The 19,557-nt window shown below is 42.1% G+C and overlaps 1 protein-coding gene across 1 annotated transcript in view; it reads right to left on the bottom strand.

The window, feature by feature from the left end:
• The window catches only part of dcbld2 (discoidin, CUB and LCCL domain containing 2), a 68,200-nt gene that overhangs the window by 47,645 nt on the left and 998 nt on the right, over window positions 1-19,557 (bottom strand). The window contains exons 2-3 of the mRNA XM_061722975.1: window positions 18,401-18,508; window positions 15,222-15,261 (exon numbers count right to left, since the gene is read on the bottom strand). Coding sequence (XP_061578959.1) covers window positions 15,222-15,261; window positions 18,401-18,508 — 148 coding nt within the window. The remainder of the gene's footprint in view (window positions 1-15,221; window positions 15,262-18,400; window positions 18,509-19,557) is intronic.

Below are 19,557 nucleotides of genomic sequence, written 5' to 3'. Positions count from 1 at the left end.
TTTTCTGGCCCCCCCTTAGTCCTAACGCCTGCATGTTGGCTCGATTGACGAACCCTAATGGTGCGTGAGAGAGTGTGAGGTTGGTTTAAGGTTGGTGTCGGTCTGTGTGTGGCCCGGTGAGGAGACGGAGACCCGTCCGGCCCGTCCCTCACGTCCCGCCTGGAGACGGCGTGACGAGGCCCCAGATCTCCGGATCAGTATATGTAGGTTATAGAAAACAAGTTCGGTCAAATTGCCTGATAACTTTAATATCATTGCGCTGGATCAACTGCCAGGTGGTAACCACGACAACGGAGATTCAGAGAAGAAGAGCCGACTGCACTCATAGATTTAGCAAGAAATCTGAGTTATTTTACAGACTGCCGAAAAATAAGCTTAAGAGAGACAAATGGATCGCTGCAATTCACAGAAACGGTCAAATCATAAAGTTCGGTGTCCTCATCACTTTAATTTCTACAACAAATCCTGCCTTGAAGTCGGACCAAGCGTCAAGACTTTTGTCTGCCTTCAAGCTTTGCTTCGTGTATTTCCCCGGCGTAGAAATTAAGTACATATAAATATCAGGAAACTGGATTGGTGTCCAAATATTAATGTCCATGGACCACTGGTTCTTGGTAACTGTACCAAATATTAATGTCCATGGACCACTGGTTCTTGGTAACTGTACCAAATATTAATGTCCATGGACCACTGGTTCTTGGTAACTGTACCAAATATTAATGTCCATGCACCACTGGTTCTTGGTAACTGTACCAAATATTAACGTCCATGGACCACTGGTTCTTGGTAACTGTACCAAATATTAATGTCCATGGACCACTGGTTCTTGGTAACTGTACCAAATATTAATGTCCATGGACCACTGGTTCTTGGTAACTGTACCAAATATTAATGTCCATGGACCACTGGTTCTTGGTAACTGTACCAAATATTAATGTCCATGGACCACTGGTTCTTGGGGTAACTGTACGGGTCACTGTCAAGTCCAACTGACGCTAATTTAAGCCCAGAATCGGCTGTTATCCCGTCTTCTCCACTAGTTGCAGATATTTTTGCTGATGTTTTACCACTCAGTGCTAGTAAGAGGGTCCAGTGGGGAAGTGAAGTCAATGCATACCCTCTATTTAATCATTCATTATTTAGTTAGTTTTTGTGGTTTGAACATAAACCCCGAAGCAATTATTACATAAACAATGGCAGGTAAAAACTCCCATAGTGGGATAAAAGCCTTAAGCCAAACAGTGGCAAGAAAAACTCCCCTTTAGGAGGGAAGAAACCTTGAGCAGGACCAGGCTCATAAGGGGGGACCCTCCTGGGGGGTCGGGGACGTCAGCAGCACACAGCAGGCAGGTGGAAGCAGCAACGGGATGACCGGGGGTGGGGACCGCAGGCCAGCACGCAGCTCCCGAAGCTCCGGCCCAATCAGCAAGTCCCAGGTTGGGGTTCAGGGTCGGGGAAAGGTTGAGAAGGGGCGGGGTCAGGGAGAGGAGTCTTGACAGACAAACCTCTCCCCCGGCTGACCGGGCTGTTACCCTGCCCCTCTCACTCCCACGCTGCAGGATCCGGTGTTTTGCATTCAGAGATGCTCTTCGCCACCGGCAGAGGATGCTGCACCATGTACAAAAGAGAAAAAAGAGAAGAAAAGGGGGGGCCAGCACAAGAAACTACAGCAGCGATGGACAAAAATGATAGCAATGAGATACTTATGATAAATAAAAATCGAAATGGAGAAGAGAGGAAGGGAAAAGGAGAGGAGAAGAAGGGTGAGAGGCACCGCCCAGTGGATCATGTCGGTGCCCCCTGCAGCATAGGCCTATAGCAGCATATCTACCACCAAGCTATATTTGAGACTAAAGACTGAAATATGGTTCTGCGTCAAAACGACGCTGTGCCTACGGCGTGTGGTTTGGGTCGACGCAGACCACACGCCGTCACCTGCGGCGTCACTGACGTGCACCTCCCGAAAATTGTAACTACGCGTCGAGGCGACGCAGACCACACGCAGACGGAGAGGGCTGTGATTGGTTCGCTTGGAAGCAACGCATTTCCGGTTTCCGGTTTGAAGCAGTAGTGAACTTTCAGGGCTCTTTTCTTCATTTATGTGCGATTTTTTTTGTTTTGGTTTTTTGCACAATAGTTGTCCTTATCTTTTTGATTCACTGTGACCGGAAAAAGTCGGATAAACCATTCAGAAAAAGATCGCTAACTAGCGGTCGCGGGGGGTACTGCACCGCAACGAAATGGAGTGACGGAGAAGTCCGAAGGTTCACGAAGGCGTCACGGCGACGGCGTGTGCTCTGCGTTGGTGTGACGCAGAAACTTAATTCAGCCTTAACTATTATAGTCTTGTTCTATAGCTGCAACTATGACTACTGACTCTAACACACTAGAGTTTACACTACCTAGAGATTTACCAACACCAGCTACAGGTTTACTAAACACTAACTATAGGCTTTACTAAACAGAAAGGTTTTAAGTTTAGTTTTAAAGGTGGAGGTGGTGTCAGCCTCCTTAACCCAGATTGGAAGTTGGTTCCAAAGTAATGGTGCCTGATAGCAGAACGCCCGCCCTCCAAATCTACATTTAGATACTCTAGGAACTACGAGTAAACCTGCACTCCGAGAATGGAGAGCTCTGCCAGGAACATAAGGCACTATGAGGTCTTGCAAATAATGCGGAGCTAAGCCGTTTTGGGCTTTATACGCAAGTACCGGTAATACAATTTTAAATTGGATTCTGAATTTTATGTTGCTAATTGTTGATTACGTTTATTTTGGTATTTAACCATGCTTTTATTTTGAAGGTACTGGGAAGCTGGAGCGCACTGCATGAGTTTACATATAGGGGCCGTTTGATTTGATTCAGTTTATTATAGATATACATTTATTATAGATAGATATTTATTATATTGATACTTTTGAGTTTTTTAATAATTCACCTGGAGGACAAATAGCTACTACACCATTGTCTCAGGTGTCTTCGGTCTGTGGTCAGTCTGACTGTATGAGGGTTAAAATGGCCCCTCGTCTGTCGGGGTTGGGGGTTCTCCTCCTCCGGGGTCCAGCTGGTGTTCCAGATGTGTTTCCTTGCTGACGGGCACCTGACGGACCCTCCGGTGTGACTGCCATCGCCTTCTACATGGTCTGGACTATCGCTGCTGCAGACGTGCCAGTAATGGACAGATGTTGCATTATTAAACAGAGAAAAGCGTCTCCATGGTGACGACGATCCACTGCATCAATACCTTCCACAGCTGGTTTATTCTGGTTTTACTGAACACATTTGTTGCTTGAAATCAAATTAAAATGACAAAATGAAACGTTTTCATTGTGAAAATGTATATATTTTTTTAGGTTTTACCGAATTTTTCTGTCTCGTTTCTACTTATCTTCTAAAAGTAAAAGGAAGATGCTGTTGCAGTGGTACTAACCCAGACACACACACACACACACACACACACACACACACACACACACACACACACACACACACACACACACACACACACACACACACACACAGGGACCTCCAGAACGATGACCTCTGGACCTCTGAGTGTGCAGATATTGCAGTTTATTTGTTCTGTCTTTCACATCGTTCAAACAGCCATAAAATATGTTTCTTTCCACGTCTGAAAAAGTCACACCAGAACAACCCGACGTTTTAAAGATCTGAGCTCCGTCGGAGCCTCCCGCTGTTGTGGGGAGAAGAAAAACAGATGCATTTTCCTCCCAATCACCTCACTTTCTCTAAAACAAACAGCAGAAAGTCCTGGACTCGTTCGTCCGAGCGGTGAAAACTTGTTGTGTGTTGGAGTAATGATGAATTTGCTCGGGTGTTTACGACCGGGAGGGGGGGTTGGGGGTTCATGCAGAATGAAAAGAAAATACACGGCACCTGGGCAAGGAATGTGTCCACACAACGCAGAGGAGGATTCTGGGTAGTCGGGCAGCTGCCGCCCGGGTCAGGACCGAGGCTCCGGGCCTAAAACTGGGTTTCCTGAAAGCTTCAGACAAGAAAAGTGGAAATGAAGAAGAAAGGAGCGACCTTCCGTCGCCATGACGACCGTAAAGTGATGATACGTACCTGATAACCGGTCCTGGGGGGGGGGTGCCCCGACCTGAGAGTTCATCCACGTGTTGTCTCTCTTAACCTTATTTCTCGGCAGTCTGTAAAACGATAACTCCAATTTCTTGCTAAATCTGTGACTATGTTTACATGCAGTCAAAATTCGGGTTATTGCTAATATTCCGGTTACTGAAACATTCGGAATATTCCGTTTACATGGTAATTAATCATTTGGGATATCTGGATCAAACCAGCGACGCACGGAGAACGTGATGACGCAAAGCCCGTCATTTCCGCTTCTTCTTCCTGTATCTAAATTCAAAACAAATCCTGCTTCGCGCAACTTTTCGCTCGCCTTCTTTTAAATCTGGCTATCCCCGTACTTTCTACCGTCTACAAATGCAGAAATGTTCATATCTTTCATTACATTTATGAAGTGATTAGTCTCCTCCTGGTCTTGTGTTTCTCTAGTGTGTTAGAGTCAGTAGTCATAGTTGCAGCTATAGAACAAGACTATAATAGTTAGTCTCAAATATAGCTTGGTGGTAGATATGCTGCTATAGGCCTCTGCTGCAGGGGGGACCGACATGATCCACTGGGCGGTGCCTCTCACCCTTCTTCTCCTCTCCTCTTCCCTTCCTCTCTTCTCCATTTCCATTTTTATTTATTATAAGTATCTCATAGCTATCATTTTTGTCCATCGTTCCTGTAGTTTCTTGTGCTGGCCCCCCTTTTTTTCTCTTTTGTGCATGTTTGCAGGCCGGAGCTTCGGGAGCTGCGTGCTGGCCTGCGGTCCCGGTCCCCCCACCCCCGGTCATCCCGCTGCTGCTTCCACCTGCCTGGCCTTCGGCAGGAGGGTCCCCCCTTATGATCCAGGTCCTGCTCAAGGTTTCTTCCCTCCTAAAGGGGAGTTTTTCTTGCCACTGTTTGGCTTAAGGCTTTTCTCCCACTAGGGGAGTTTTTACCTGCAATTGTTTATGTAATAATTGCTCGGGGGTTTATGTTCTGGGTCTCTGGAAAGCGTCTAGAGACAACATCTGTTGTATTAGAAGCTATATACATAAAATTGAATTGAATTGAAATGAATTGAATTGTGTTTCTCCATGTTTATAAGAACTTCCTGGACTCAAAAGACCAGGATTCCTTGTGAACAGATTATGCGCAGAAAACAAATTCATGTTCCGTTTGATGGGGAAATCCCGTTTGGCGTTTACATGACCCAATATTCGGGTTTTAAAAGGAGTAACCCAGGGGTCATATTGGGGTTTTTAAAAACCAGAATATGAGCAAATTCGGGTTATTCAAAGGGGTTATTGGTGTTTACATGGCCGTGCAAATTCGGGTTATTGCCAATATTCAGGTTTTAAAAGGGTTATTGACTGTATGTATGTTTACTGTATGTAAACGCGTCAATGAGTCAATGAGTACAGTCGATCGCACAACAGCTCTTTCCCATTTTAGATGTTTTCCAGTTGCTCAAACTGAAAGTTTACGCTGACACTCAGTCTTTCTACCACTCAGTCTTTCTGACACTCAGTCTTTCTGACACTCAGTCTTTCTAACACTCAGTGGGCGTAACCCGCTGTGAAGTCGCATCTGTGACGTCATGCGCATTCCCTCTATAATGCAAAAGTGACAAATAGCTCCAACAGATAGTTACGGGAGACGCTTCAGATGAACATGTCACCATGAAAACGCCACAACTCAAAAAACAAGGTCTGATGTTCACAGTTCAGTTAATTAGTATTTATTATTGCTTTTGTCATCTTCCAGGCATTTCTGTGACCATTGTGGTGTTTTTTCTTTATTTAATGTAAGATGACGACATCTGTCCACATCTGTAGCTACATCACCACTAAAGAATGTTTGGTACAATCTGAAAACGCTGCTTCAGACTAATTACAAGTATTTAAACCAGTTTCAGATCATCAGGTTGTTTTCTTGACATTTTTCTCACGTTTGTCGTCCTCTCTCTCCTCATTGCTGCGTTCCAGAATCTCAGGTTTTTTCTCCGTTTATCACCAGATGGGGGTTTGTCTCACTAATGAACAGTTTTCACCCCTCCATGTGTGGCGTCCCACAATGCCATCTGTTTGTCTCGGGTCAACACCGAGTCCTGCCAGCATTCCTCGCATACTGTCACCTCTCTGCAGAATACCCACAATGCAGCGGTGTTGACGGGACCTGTCTGCAGCTCCATCGTTACTGCAATGTCAGCATCAGGAGGTCGTGAGATTAAAGCTGACGTCACAAGGAAAGTTCCTCGGAAGAGCTCCACAACTGCAGCGTAGGCTGTTGAAGGACTCATATATGGTCCAGTTTCCTGGTGTAATATGGTCCAGTTTCCTGGTGTAACATGGTCCAGTTTCCTGGTGTAATATGGTCCAGTTTCCTGGTGTGATGTGGTCCAGTTTCCTGGTGTAATATGGTCCAGTTTCCTGGTGTAATATGGTCCAGTTTCCTGGTGTAATGTGGTCCAGTTTCCTGGTGTAATATGGTCCAGTTTCCTGGTGTAATGTGGTCCAGTTTCCTGGTATAATATGGTCCAGTTTCCTGGTGTAATATGGTCCAGTTTCCTGGTGTAATATGGTCCAGTTTCCTGGTGTAATATGGTCCAGTTTCCTGGTGTAATATGGTCCAGTTTCCTGGTGTAATGTGGTCGAGTTTCCTGGTGTAATGTGGTCCAGTTTCCTGGTGTAATGTGGTCCAGTTTCCTGGTGTAATATGGTCCAGTTTCCTGGTGTAATGTGGTCCAGTTTCCTGGTGTAATATGGTCCAGTTTCCTGGTGTAATGTGGTCCAGTTTCCTGGTGTAATGTGGTCCAGTTTCCTGGTCCAATATGGTCCAGTTTCCTGGTGTAATATGGTCCAGTTTCCTGGTGTAATATGGTCCAGTTTCCTGGTGTAATATGGTCCAGTTTCCTGGTGTAATATGGTCCAGTTTCCTGGTGTAATGTGGTCCAGTTTCCTGGTCCAGTTTCCTGGTGTAATATGGTCCAGTTTCCTGGTGTAATATGGTCCAGTTTCCTGGTGTAATATGGTCCAGTTTCCTGGTGTAATATGGTCCAGTTTCCTGGTGTAATATGGTCCAGTTTCCTGGTGTAATGTGGTCCAGTTTCCTGGTGTAATGTGGTCCAGTTTCCTGGTGTAATATGGTCCAGTTTCCTGGTGTAATATGGTCCAGTTTCCTGGTGTAATGTGGTCCAGTTTCCTGGTCCAATATGGTCCAGTTTCCTGGTGTAATATGGTCCAGTTTCCTGGTGTAATGTGGTCCAGTTTCTTGGTCCAGTTTCCTGGTGTAATATGGTCCAGTTTCCTGGTGTAATATGATCCAGTTTCCTGGTGTATGGTCCAGTTTCCTGGTGTAATGTGGTCCAGTTTCCTGGTGTAATATGGTCCAGTTTCCTGGTGTAATATGGTCCAGTTTCCTGGTATAATATGGTCCAGTTTCCTGGTGTAATATGGTCCAGTTTCCTGGTGTAATATGGTCCAGTTTCCTGGTGTAATATGGTCCAGTTTCCTGGTGTAATATGGTCCAGTTTCCTGGTGTAATATGGTTCAGTTTCCTGGTGTAATGTGGTCCAGTTTCCTGGTGTAATATGGTCCAGTTTCCTGGTGTTTGTAAGGACTCTGGCGGATCGTTCTGGATCAACTGCAGCTGCCTGATTGATTTCTTCCAGATTTGATTTTTTTAGAAGAGGTTTTATTACTGCAGTTTTCAACACCTGGGGAAACTGGCCTGTTTGAAGAGAAGTATTTATTATCTGCAATACATCCGGAGCTATGCAGTTAAAAACTGTTTTAAAAAAGTTTGAAGGCAGAATATCAAGACAGCATGTCGTGGGCTTTAATTTTGAAACTGTTTCCGTTAGGGTTTTCTAATATAAAACCCTGAACTGTCCAAGCTTTACTAGGGGATGGGAAGGCCAGAGTGTTATCATTCCTGAGGTGGAGCACATTGCTTGTCTTATCTGTAATATTTTGTTTGTGAAAAAGTCAGCAAAGTCATTACAAGTCTTTTTTGACATCAGTTCAAGTGGGATTGAGGCTGCAGGGTTTGTCAGTCTTTCTACCACAGAAAACAATACGCAAGTATTATTACTGTTTCTATTGATAATCTCTGAAAAATATGATTGCCTTGCATTCTTCAGTTTCTGGTTATAGTTGTGAAGACTCTCTTTATAAATGTTGTAATATACCTGAAGTTTGTTTTTGCGCCACTTGCCTTCTGCTTGTCTACATATCCTTCTCTGTTCTTTAACCAGTGTGGCGTTTCTCCAGGGTGACTTTTTCCTCCCGGACAGAACTTTGGTCTTAATTGGGGCGATAGAATCAATAAACAGCCATAACATTGGAACTGAAACTGTTAACGAGGTCATCAACTAGAACTGATTTGGTAAAAACTAAATTAATCAACCAAGGCTCCACCCCACCAACCCGAATCCCTATCAATGATAAAACAAAAGATTTAAAGAAATAAGACCTGGGTCCATCGCCATGGCAACTGGAGTCAACAGCCCTCCCAAACAGAGGAGTTAAAAACGCTATGAAAAATAAAAAAAGATAAAAATAACAGAAATAAATCTACAAAGTCGGTGAATAATCATTTTTAATCATCATAATTGGCCAATATCGGTGAATCATGTGACTGTTCCATCAGCTAACTTTTCTATCATAAAAACACTCAGCTCAGCTTAAACACGACGAAAACTCCTGACTTTAAGTTGACCTTGGACTCGGAGACACGAGTTTTCAGACAGCGGCTACGTGGGATGTTGGAGTTAAAATAATGTGCCAGAACTGACACAAAGCAAAGAAAACGATGAATCACGCGACTCCAGCATGAGAAACGGACGTGTGAAGCCCGTTTGTGTTTGTGTTTACACTCGCGGACGGTTCACCTCCTATTTTCAGCAGCAGGAGCCGATTTAGTTGGAAAAATACGTACAAATGTGGAAACATCTTTCATCAGGCAGCGTAAGGAAATATGATAAACGAGGCGATCGTCCCGGAGGCGCGGAGGGGACGGACAGACGGGGCGGTGAGAAAGGCCTGGAAACATGTGTTTGCTTTTCTGCCTGACCTCGCCGACCTTCAGCGACGGCCGTGAATCACGTCGGTCCGTCACTCACTTACACTGCAAAAACTCCAAATCTTACCAGGAATATTTGTCTTATTTTTAGTTACAATGTCTCATTTTTAGTAAAAAAATCTCATTACACCTAAAACAAGAGTCATCACCAGAAAAATTACATGTTATTTGACAATTTTCACCTGTTTCAAGTAAATTTTCACTTGAAATAAGTAGAAAAAATCTGCCAGTGGGACAAGATTTATCTTCTCATTACAAGCAAAAAAATCTTGTTTCACTGGCAGATTTTTCTCCTTATTTTAAGTGAAAATCTACTTGAAACAGGTGAAAATTGTTGTTTTTTCCAGTGATGAGTCTGATTACACTTAAAACAAGAGTCATTACCAGAAAAATGACTTGTTTTTTTTAACTTTATTGTCTGTACGCACATAATGGGTGACAATTGACAATTGAGAAAAAAAAAACAATAACGCATCCTGAGATTGGGTCATACGTGTCAAGCATAAATGGTTTTTGCATATATAATGCACTTATACATTGCTGGTTCAGTATTCAAACAGCAGCATTCAGATAGAAGCAATTCACATAACAATAATGGTTAGTTAAATGAAAAGTAACTCGTTAATCTTAGGGTAGGTAGTCACTAACTGGGGCCCATCTTCTCATAAAAGTAGGTACTTTAATCTGTAACTGGGCAGTCATAAATTCCATCTGGTATACGCAGTACTCGAGTTGAGAGGGGATGAGGGGGGATGGCATCCCCCCCTGAAATAAAAACGGTCCAAATCATCCCCCCCTGTAAAACTGCAATCCCCCCTTTCCATCCCTTATGTCATTTCATCAATGAATGTGGTTTTACTGCTATTTCAACATTTAGAGTCATCACCAGAAAAATAACACCAGAAAAATAACTTATTTGACAATTTTCACCTGTTTCAAGTAAATTTTCACTTGAAATAAGTAAGAAAATCTGCCAGTGGAACAAGATTTATCTTCTTATTACAAGCAAAAAAAATCTTGTTCCACTGGCAGATTTTTCTACTTATTTTAAGTGAAAATCTACTTGAAACAGGTGAAAATTATTGTTTTTTCCAGTGATGAGTCTTGTTTTAAGTGTAATGAGATTTTTTTTACTAAAATGAGACATTTTAACTAGAAATAAGACAAATATTCTTGTTAAGATTTTGAGTTTTTGCAGTGATCCATTTTACTTATCCTGTGAAGGACAGAGTCATATTGATAAGTTCAGAAAAGTGTTTTTTATTGTTGTGTTTTGATGTATTTGATGTAAACCCAGTGGATATTTAAAGCTTACAGAAGGCTGCATTTAACTGCTGCTATGTCATTCCTGCAGTATTTCTGCAGCTGTTTTGGTCAGTGCTATTATTTGTAATATATTATTTTATTTGTAATCAGCACAAATTATATGTCCCCATATGATAAAATCCATCATCCCCCCTGATTTCTTTTTACAACTCCAGTACATATAACCTTACCCAGCTTCTCCTCCCATGAAGCTTTAACACTGTTTAATGAGGTAGTTTGTAAGGAGCAAATATGTCTATAAATTACACTTCCTTAAAAAAACCTGAGCTAAAAACCGTCCAGGTGGCAGGAATCCGGAGGCTCCGGCTGGCGCGGCCATCACTCACAGCAGGCGGGGGTTTGCCAGGTTTGTGGATGCTGGTAAACAGAGACGTGATATTTGAACGGCGGTGTGAAGCTGCACCGTGAGGGACGGAGGCGACGTTGACTGAAGGCTCTTGGGGATTATCTCCTAGACGCGACTTTACCTTCTCATAACCGTTTAAGAAATGGCTAAACATGTTCCCATCCGTCATCGTGTCAGGAGAGGACTGCAGGAATAGCTCAGCAGTTTCAACACATCATCACTGAATATGTTGGTATATTCTGGTATAAATAGTCTATAATGAGTTATTTTCTGACCGGGTTGTTAAAACGAGGTTGTGGAAAATGGTAAAATTAAATTAATTTAAACTCTTAAACAAAGTTATGTCGAGGCGTTTTACAACATTATATATAATCCAGTTTATATAATATTTTAATTCAGTCCAATTCATTGTAATTCACACATAATTCAATTCATAATTCACATCATCCCCATTCCAGTTCATAATCCTGTTGGTTAAAATGTATAATCCAAATCATAACCTAATGCAATTTATAATTTACTTATTTCCAATTCATGATATAATTTATTTCAAGTTTCCAGTTCATAACTCGAGTCCTTCCGTCTCATCCCAGTTCATCATGCAAGTCGTGATCAGCGTAGTTAAATTCATGATGTCATTAATATTCATGAATTACAATTCATATTCCAATTGATTCCAGTTCATAATTGTGTTGATCTAAATTTATAATCCAATTCATAACCTAATGGAATTTATAATTTACTTATTTCATAATCTCATTCATTTCAATTCATTCCAGTTCATAATAACGTTCATTCCGACCCTAGTGGTCGTTCAGGGAACTGCAGCTGTTCTCGCCACGTTAGCTTGAATATAATAATAATAATAATTAAAGCTGCAAGCAGCGATGAACGGTCCTCCACCCTTGTGCACGTTCAGGCTCCAGTGGAAGCTTGTATGACTTGATGTAGATTCTTCAGGCCTGGACATTTAGCGGATGACACCACCCACTGACTCTCTATATCAAACCATTCAAAAGTTATGGCAGAAAGTAGGAACTATCAAATATGGACCAATCAGATGAAGGGGGGGGGCGCGCTTTTTGGCGCCTATCGTCGCCACAGTAACGCTTTTGACTGAGAAAAGTAATGCGCGTTGTCGCAGGATGGAGACGCACATTTTGATGTATAACACACCTGGGTGCACGTTACGGTTCGGGCCGCATTAACGGCCGAAGAAGTGGCATAAATTACGGCAAAATGACACGATTAATTCAAAGTGGCCGACTTCCTGTTTGGTTTCGGCCATGGCGCCAAGAGACTTTTCTTTAAGTTGTCCCATGATACAGGTGTGTAGCGATTTTCGTGCATGTACGTCAAACTATTGTGGGGCTTGAGGCGCAAAGTTTTCTAGGGGGCGCTGTAGAGCGATTAGGCTACGCCCATTAATGCAAACCATGAAACATCAAATTTTTTGCCAGGCCTGGCTTGGTGCAAAATTTGGTGACTTTTGGGGCACGTTTAGGGGGAAAAAAGGCCCTTATCAAGAAACTTGAGATGGACTCTGCCGGACGGAAGAAAAGTGAAAATTCAGGATGATATTCAGACTCAGTCGCTGCACGTGTAGCACGGATAACCCCCCCCAAAACTAAACCTCTGGTTCAGTCTGTTTGTGTTCATTAGAGACTAAATAAAATGATGGTTTAAATTGCCAATAAGAATACAGTTATTTTAGGTTATACGTGCCCCCCCCAACCACCTTATACCTTGTAAATCTGTGTCATTAAGTCCAGTGACGTCATCGCTCCTGGTGAGACCATCGAGGAAGATGGTTTTAGATGTTTGCTTCTTTGCTGGGATGGAAACGCCATGGAGGAGTGGGAGCTGGTGGGTTTGTGTACGTGTCCACCTCTGTGTGTGAAAGTCGGCGGGCGCCGGGACCGTCTGGGTCAGGTCAGCTGTTACTGTGTATGTTGGGGGGGTTGGGGGTGATGACCCTATGAGAGGGTCATGTCATCATAACAACTCCTGGCGGAACTCAAACCACCGAATTCTCCGAAGTCACAAACATTATATACCTGTCGCTCAACAAAGGCTACGTGTTTTATAGCATTACCATGGCAACCGCCTGGGTGAAAACCCTGGTCCGAGATGTGTTAGAGAACCTAACTTTAGATCTGAAGCTCGGAAGATGTGTTACTGCTGGTTAGCTGAACCTTGGGTTCATTGGGTCGTGGAACTCCAGTGCTCTGGTCCTGAAGCGGTTCTGAAGCTTTTGTGCTTTGTCTCACTGGATTCTCAGCTGGATTCTTGAGATTACAAGTTTACACAAAGGTTTCGTGATCATGTGGGATTCATGTGGTCGTCTTTTATGACACCTCACCGTGTCTTCCTCTACTTTCTAGAGTTTTATATATAGAGGGTCTGCATTGACGTCACTCTCCCACTGGACCCCTTACTCACACTGAGTGGCAAAAACAGCTGCGACTAGTGGAGAAGACGGGATAACAGCCGATTATCGGCTTAAATTAGCGTCAGTTGGACTTGACAGTGACCCGTACAGTTACCCCAAGAACCAGTGGTCCATGGACATTAATATTTGGTACAGTTACCAAGAACCAGTGGTCCATGGACATTAATATTTGGTACAGTTACCAAGAACCAGTGGTCCATGGACATTAATATTTGGTACAGTTACCAAGAACCAGTGGTCCATGGACATTAATGTTTGGTACCACTTCAAGGCAGGATTTGTTGTAGAAATTAAAGTGATGAGGACACCAAACTTTATGATTTGACCGTTTAACTTTAGCTACCCAAAAATCCAACATTACCTGATACAAAATGGGAACCGCAAATCCACGTTTCGGTGCCTGGAATCCAGTTGTTTCTGTGAATTGCAGCGATCCATTTGTCTCTTTTAAGCTTATTTTTCGACAGTCTGTAAAACGCTAACTCAGATTTCTTGCTAAATCTATGAGTACAGTCGATCGCACAACAGCTCTTTCCCATTTTAGATGTTTTCCAGTTGCTCAAACTGACTCTGTCACTCAGTCTTTCTGACACTCAGTCTTTCTGACACTCAGTCTTTCTGACACTCAGTGGGCAAAACCAGCTGTGAAGTCGCATCTGTGACGTCATGCACATTCCCTCTATTTAAAGTCCCTCAAACACATCGCTTTACCAAGTGCTTTGGCTAAACTCTATAAAACAGATGAGAGTTCAGGCTCCGAGAGCTGGAGATGTCCCGGTTCTGGTCCCTGTGGAACTGAGCCAGATCCGTCGGCTCGTCTGTGTTAAAGGGGCGGCTCTCGTACACTTATACAAAATCCTCTCATGTATAATTCTTGTCCATGTGGCAGACGGTTGGTCATAAGGAGAGAAGGAGGAGGTCATGGGAGTTTGACCTTGGAGGAATGCGTCTCTTCATCTCCTCGGAGGGCGAACGGACCGGCGGTACCGGTCCTGGTCCTGGGAGCCTGACTAAAGCTGCTTTCTTAGAAAATAAATAAATACAATCAAACCGAACCAGAACCCTCCGGGCTTGTTGGTGGTGAGAGGGGCATGTTTCTGCGCGACACTGGGGACTCTTAAAGGCAATGAATTATGGGTAGACACATAGAAACACACACAGCAGCGACAAACGGGACAGGATTGAATCTATTTTCAAATTTGGTATAAATGTAGATAAGTGCTGAGAATTGACTTAATGAGCCAAATTTGCAGTTTGATAGAAAGAAACCATGACTGGCAGAGAGAGAATAAAAAACTAGTTTTGAGAAATAAATCTCCATTTAAATATGACAATGTTCTCATCAGCTGGTGACCCAACAACATTCACGTAGAACTAAAAATAATATAATAATAATAATAATAATAATAATAATAATAATAATAATAATAATAATAATAATAATAATAATAATAATAATAATAATAATAATAATAATAATAATAATACATTTGATTTACAACGCACTTTATATTTGAATCAAATCTCAAAGTGTTACAATAAAAACAAGCTAAAAAAGCAGCAAAAGTAAGATGGACTAAAATTGCAAGAAAAAAAAAAACTATATCTATATATAATATGAAATATTATCCTCTTTTTTGCTTTTTTTAGGCCTATTTTTTATTTTTTTGAAACGGGGCAGTTAAAATGTCAAATTCTTCGGATAATATGACCCTCGGCTTTTTTATAACATTACCAGAGATAATTTGTAATGGGCGTGGCTCTGGTACCATAACTCCGCCCCCAAGGTCTGACTTTCCATAGAAGCTGATGTTAGAATATTAAAGGTAAGTATCAAAAAGTTCTGTTATGTGTTTTGACCATCATCTTTTAGAGTGTCAGCATTCTGATAAAAGAAAAAAATCATTTTAACTCTAATAAACTGTAAAGAAGTGGTACAGCTGAGGATTTTGTAGGCGTTTGGAGGTGGCTGCTGTTGCTGTGGAGGACGAGTCCAGAGAAGGTCAAGGTTCACGGCTCTGGAGCAAAGGGTCAAAACTGTAAAAGTCTAAACACAAAGACCTTGGAAAGCATTGTGTGGCCCCTGATTTACTTGTTGTCCCCTGAACGCCTCCCTGCTGGGGGATGGAGACCCTGAAAGCACCACCTAAGTGATGTTACGCAGAGGTAAATATGAACTCAGAATCTGATTAAACTGGCATTTATTTTGAAATGGCGCTGATGCCCCGGTTCCATCATGACCGAGGGGGTAGATGAGACCCGTCATCACGCAGGTCACTGACTACGTTTCCATACAGTCAAAATTGGGGTTTATGGTCAATATTCCGGTTACTGAAACATTGGGAACAATGTGTTTCCATGCGTGAGCAAACAGGGTTATCCCTGTTTACATGGTAATTAATCATTTGGGATATCTGGATCAAACCAGCGACGCACGGAGAACGTCATGATGCAATTCCCCTCATTTCCGCTTCTTCTTCCTGTATCCAAATTCAAAACATCAAAAATAACAGCAGCACGGTGGATAATCAACAGCCCAGTAGAAGTCGCCTTTTCCAGCGTCTTCCAGCGGAGATTGATCTGGTCTGGAGTTCGTACAAATCCTGCCCAACTTTTCTCTCACCTTCTTGTAAATCTTCTATCCCGGTACTTTCTACCGTCTACAAATGCAGAAATGTTCATATCCTTCATTACATTTATGAAGTGATTAGTCTCCTCCTGGTCTTGGTTTCTCCGTGTTTATAAGAACTTCCTGGACTCAAAAGACCAGGATTCCTTGTGAAAAGAACATGTGCAGAAAACAGATTCCTGTTCCTTCTGATGGGGAAATCCCGTTATGCGTTTACATGACCAAATATTCAGTTAGAAAAGGGGTCATATTCAGGTTTTTAAAAACCGGAATATGAGCAAATTCTGGTTATTCAAAGGGGTTATTGGTGTTCACATGGCCATGCAAAACCGGGTTATTGCTAATATTCCGGTTAGAAAAGGGTTATTGATGCTGGAAACGCAGTCACCAGTGGAACCTCCAGGTCACTAAACAGACACCCACTTCTGCATGTTTGAGTCTGTTTGCGCTGCAGATTCCCAGATTGCCTCATAGTGAGGAGGGGGCGGCCAGGAATGTGGAAATGTGACCAGACCAACTTTAAAACTATAAAAGCGGATTCTTAACGTTGCCATGGTGACAGGCTCGAAACAAGCGACGGCGACCAACGGCAGAGATTTAGTTAGTGGTTTACAAATATATCTGAGTGACGGGGCTCTGCTGGCTTGTCTTCCATCTCTAAGTGAGCAGCATTTGTTTTTATTATTATTTATTTATTTAATGATAGGTTTTTTCGACATATCAGCATCTACCCTTGGGTTCCCAACAACACGCAGGTGGGACTCGATGGGATGAAGTCAGAGCAAATAAAGGTGATCGTTTTTTCATTTTTTTTATTTCAAATTCTATTGAAATGTTTCAAACATATTCAGAACATTGACCATGGACAATACTAAAAGTCTGGCATCAAGAAAATAAAAAAATATAGTAGTACAAGTCTGCCTAAGTAACATAAATATGATAATAAAGTAAAGAAATGAAATACAAGTAAGGAAGATAAAGGTGAGACATATTACATTTAACCAAAATATTTCTTCAATTATGTTTGTGGTGTGTAAACATGTTTAATTCTGAATTATTTTATTACATTCAAAGTACTTCTTGAAATCGATTTCAAAAACAGGGAAGAAATGTTGACCTTTGGAAAACTTGGTTTATGTGAAACTTTGCAATTAAAATAATCAAGGTAATTAAGTGTTGCATTGTCCTATATTTATTATTATAAAATAACAGTATATCTTTGCCATTCAAATGTACAGAGATGTCATGTAAGCTTACACTCAAAGAAAAGGTGCCCGATTTTTTCCACTTCGGCATTACAAGATACACAATTAACATCAATATTGACTAATTTTGAGACAGACATCCACGTAGGCAGGTGGAAGCAGCAACGGGATGACCGGGGATGGGGGGGGACCAGGAACGCAGGCCAGAACGCAGCTCCCGGTGCTCCGGCCTGCAAACATGCACAAAAGAGAAAAAAGGGGGCCCAGCACAAGAAACTACAGGAGCGATGGACAAAAACAATAGCTATGAGATATTTATAATAATAAGAAATGGAAAAGGAGAGATGAAGAAGGGTGAGAGGCACCGCCCAGTGGATCATGTCGGTGCCCCCTGCAACATAGGCCTATAGCAGCATATCTACCACCAAGCTATATTTGAGACTAACTATTATAGTCTTGTTCTATAGCTGCAACTATGACTACTGACTCTAACACACTAGAGTTTACACTACCTAGAGAGTTAACAACACCAGCTAGAGGTTTACTAAACACTAACTATAGGCTTTACCAAACAGAAAAGTTTTAAGTTTAGTTTTAAAGGTGGAGGTGGTGTCAGCCTCCTTAACCCAGATTGGAAGTTGGTTCCAAAGTAATGGTGCCTGATAGCAGAACGCCCGCCCTCCAAATCTACATTTAGATACTCTAGGAACTACGAGTAAACTTGCACTCTGAGAATGGAGAGCTCTGCCAGGAACATAAGGCACTATCAGGTCTTGTAAATACTGCGGAGCTAAGCCGTTTTGGGCTTTATATGCAAGTAATAAAATTTTAAATTGGATTCTGAATTTTGTACTGTCAGTACTCGTGCTGCTGCATTCTGGATCAGCTGGAGCCTATTCAGCAAATTACTTGGACATCCTGCTAACAACACATTACAGTAATCCAGTCTAGAAGATACAAACGCATGAACTAGTTTTTCTGCATCACTCTGCGAGAGGATTTTCCTAATTTTTGCAATATTACGGAGATGGAAAAACGCTATTTTACAAACCTGATTAACATATAACATACACATACACAACATATAACAGTTGAAGCCCCAGCCCTCATGAGATATTAAAATGCGGGTGGAGTTTGAGGGGTTGGATGACGTCAGCTGGTGGATGAACCACTATAGGAGGGTCCTTTCCCCTTTTTCTTCCTTTTTCTTTAATATAAAAGTGTAAAACTGTTGTTCTGAGCCTTTTAAGCTGAATATGAGTTGCAGGTCTCGACGTGCACACGTGAGCATAACGAATGATGACGTAACGAGTCAGCGGAGGTTGATGGGTGGGCGACGGGGGGCCCGGCAGGAGCCCCATGGAGGCTTCATTAACAGAACAGGAAGAGGCCTGCAGCACGACGGCAAACACGCACAGCTCATTAACCCCCGGCCATCGTGTACCTTTCACACCGCCGCTCAAAGTGTGTGTGCCGTATTTACCGCGTCTCTGTGTTTGCGTGGGGCGGGTAGGGGTGACTTAAACCAAACTACACTGTAACACTCAGGCTTAAAGCTGAGGATTCAAACGTCACCAAGAAACAATCACCTCTGTAATAAACTCAGAGCAAATAATCCAACATCATCAGGATTGTTTTTCACCATAATTTCACATCTGACCCTTTAACAGTCAACAGATCAGACTCAGCATCACACTCATTAAAGTTCAGTAGCAGCAGAGAAGGGTTTTCAAAGCAAAAAACACACAGTTTAAAGAAAGGACATAAGTTAAATCACAGATCCAGGGCAGTAGAGAGAAATACAGAAAATATCCAGGACTTCAAAGTTTGTAAAATGTAAAAAAAAGTGATGTTTGGTGTTAAAATCAGCCTGGAAAGTGTCTGACTGTAGAAGAAGAACTGGACAAACCCTCTGTGATGTCATCCACACGCTTCTGAAGAGGGTTTTTGAATCTTTTTCCTCAGTGTCGTGTTGTGAATGGACGGAAGAAAAAGGTCTGGATCTGGACCCTGGTGGCAGGTTTTCTTATTTCCTTGTTGGTTTCAACCAGGATATCTGAATATCAGCATTTTTTCATCTGAAAAATGTTTGAAACTAAGATATTTATTAAAGTATAAACTAACAACATGATAACTAAGCAACACGATCACAAAAACGCATTAAAAAAATCATAGAGGACAGTTAAATCCTGTTGGTTTTTTTTTTTTTTTTTTTTTTTTTTGATATTTATTGTTTTTCCTTTTACAAAGCATTTTTATAAAATAACAACATGAACATAAATCCTGTTGGTTTTAAACACTAAAATGTCTAAACTGTGAGAAAATATCAAAAGTTAGAAATGAACATGTTTCTGCTTCTTCTGTTGTGTTTGCAGGCAGCTCCGAGTTTCTAGTCTCTACCAGCAGATTATCAGGTAAATCCTGAGCTCTGCAGGCGGAG

Source organism: Cololabis saira, chromosome 6 (assembly GCF_033807715.1).
Source record: "Cololabis saira isolate AMF1-May2022 chromosome 6, fColSai1.1, whole genome shotgun sequence".
NCBI classification, from domain to species: domain Eukaryota; kingdom Metazoa; phylum Chordata; class Actinopteri; order Beloniformes; family Belonidae; genus Cololabis; species Cololabis saira.
This window is presented reverse-complemented; position numbering and strand designations above follow the sequence as displayed.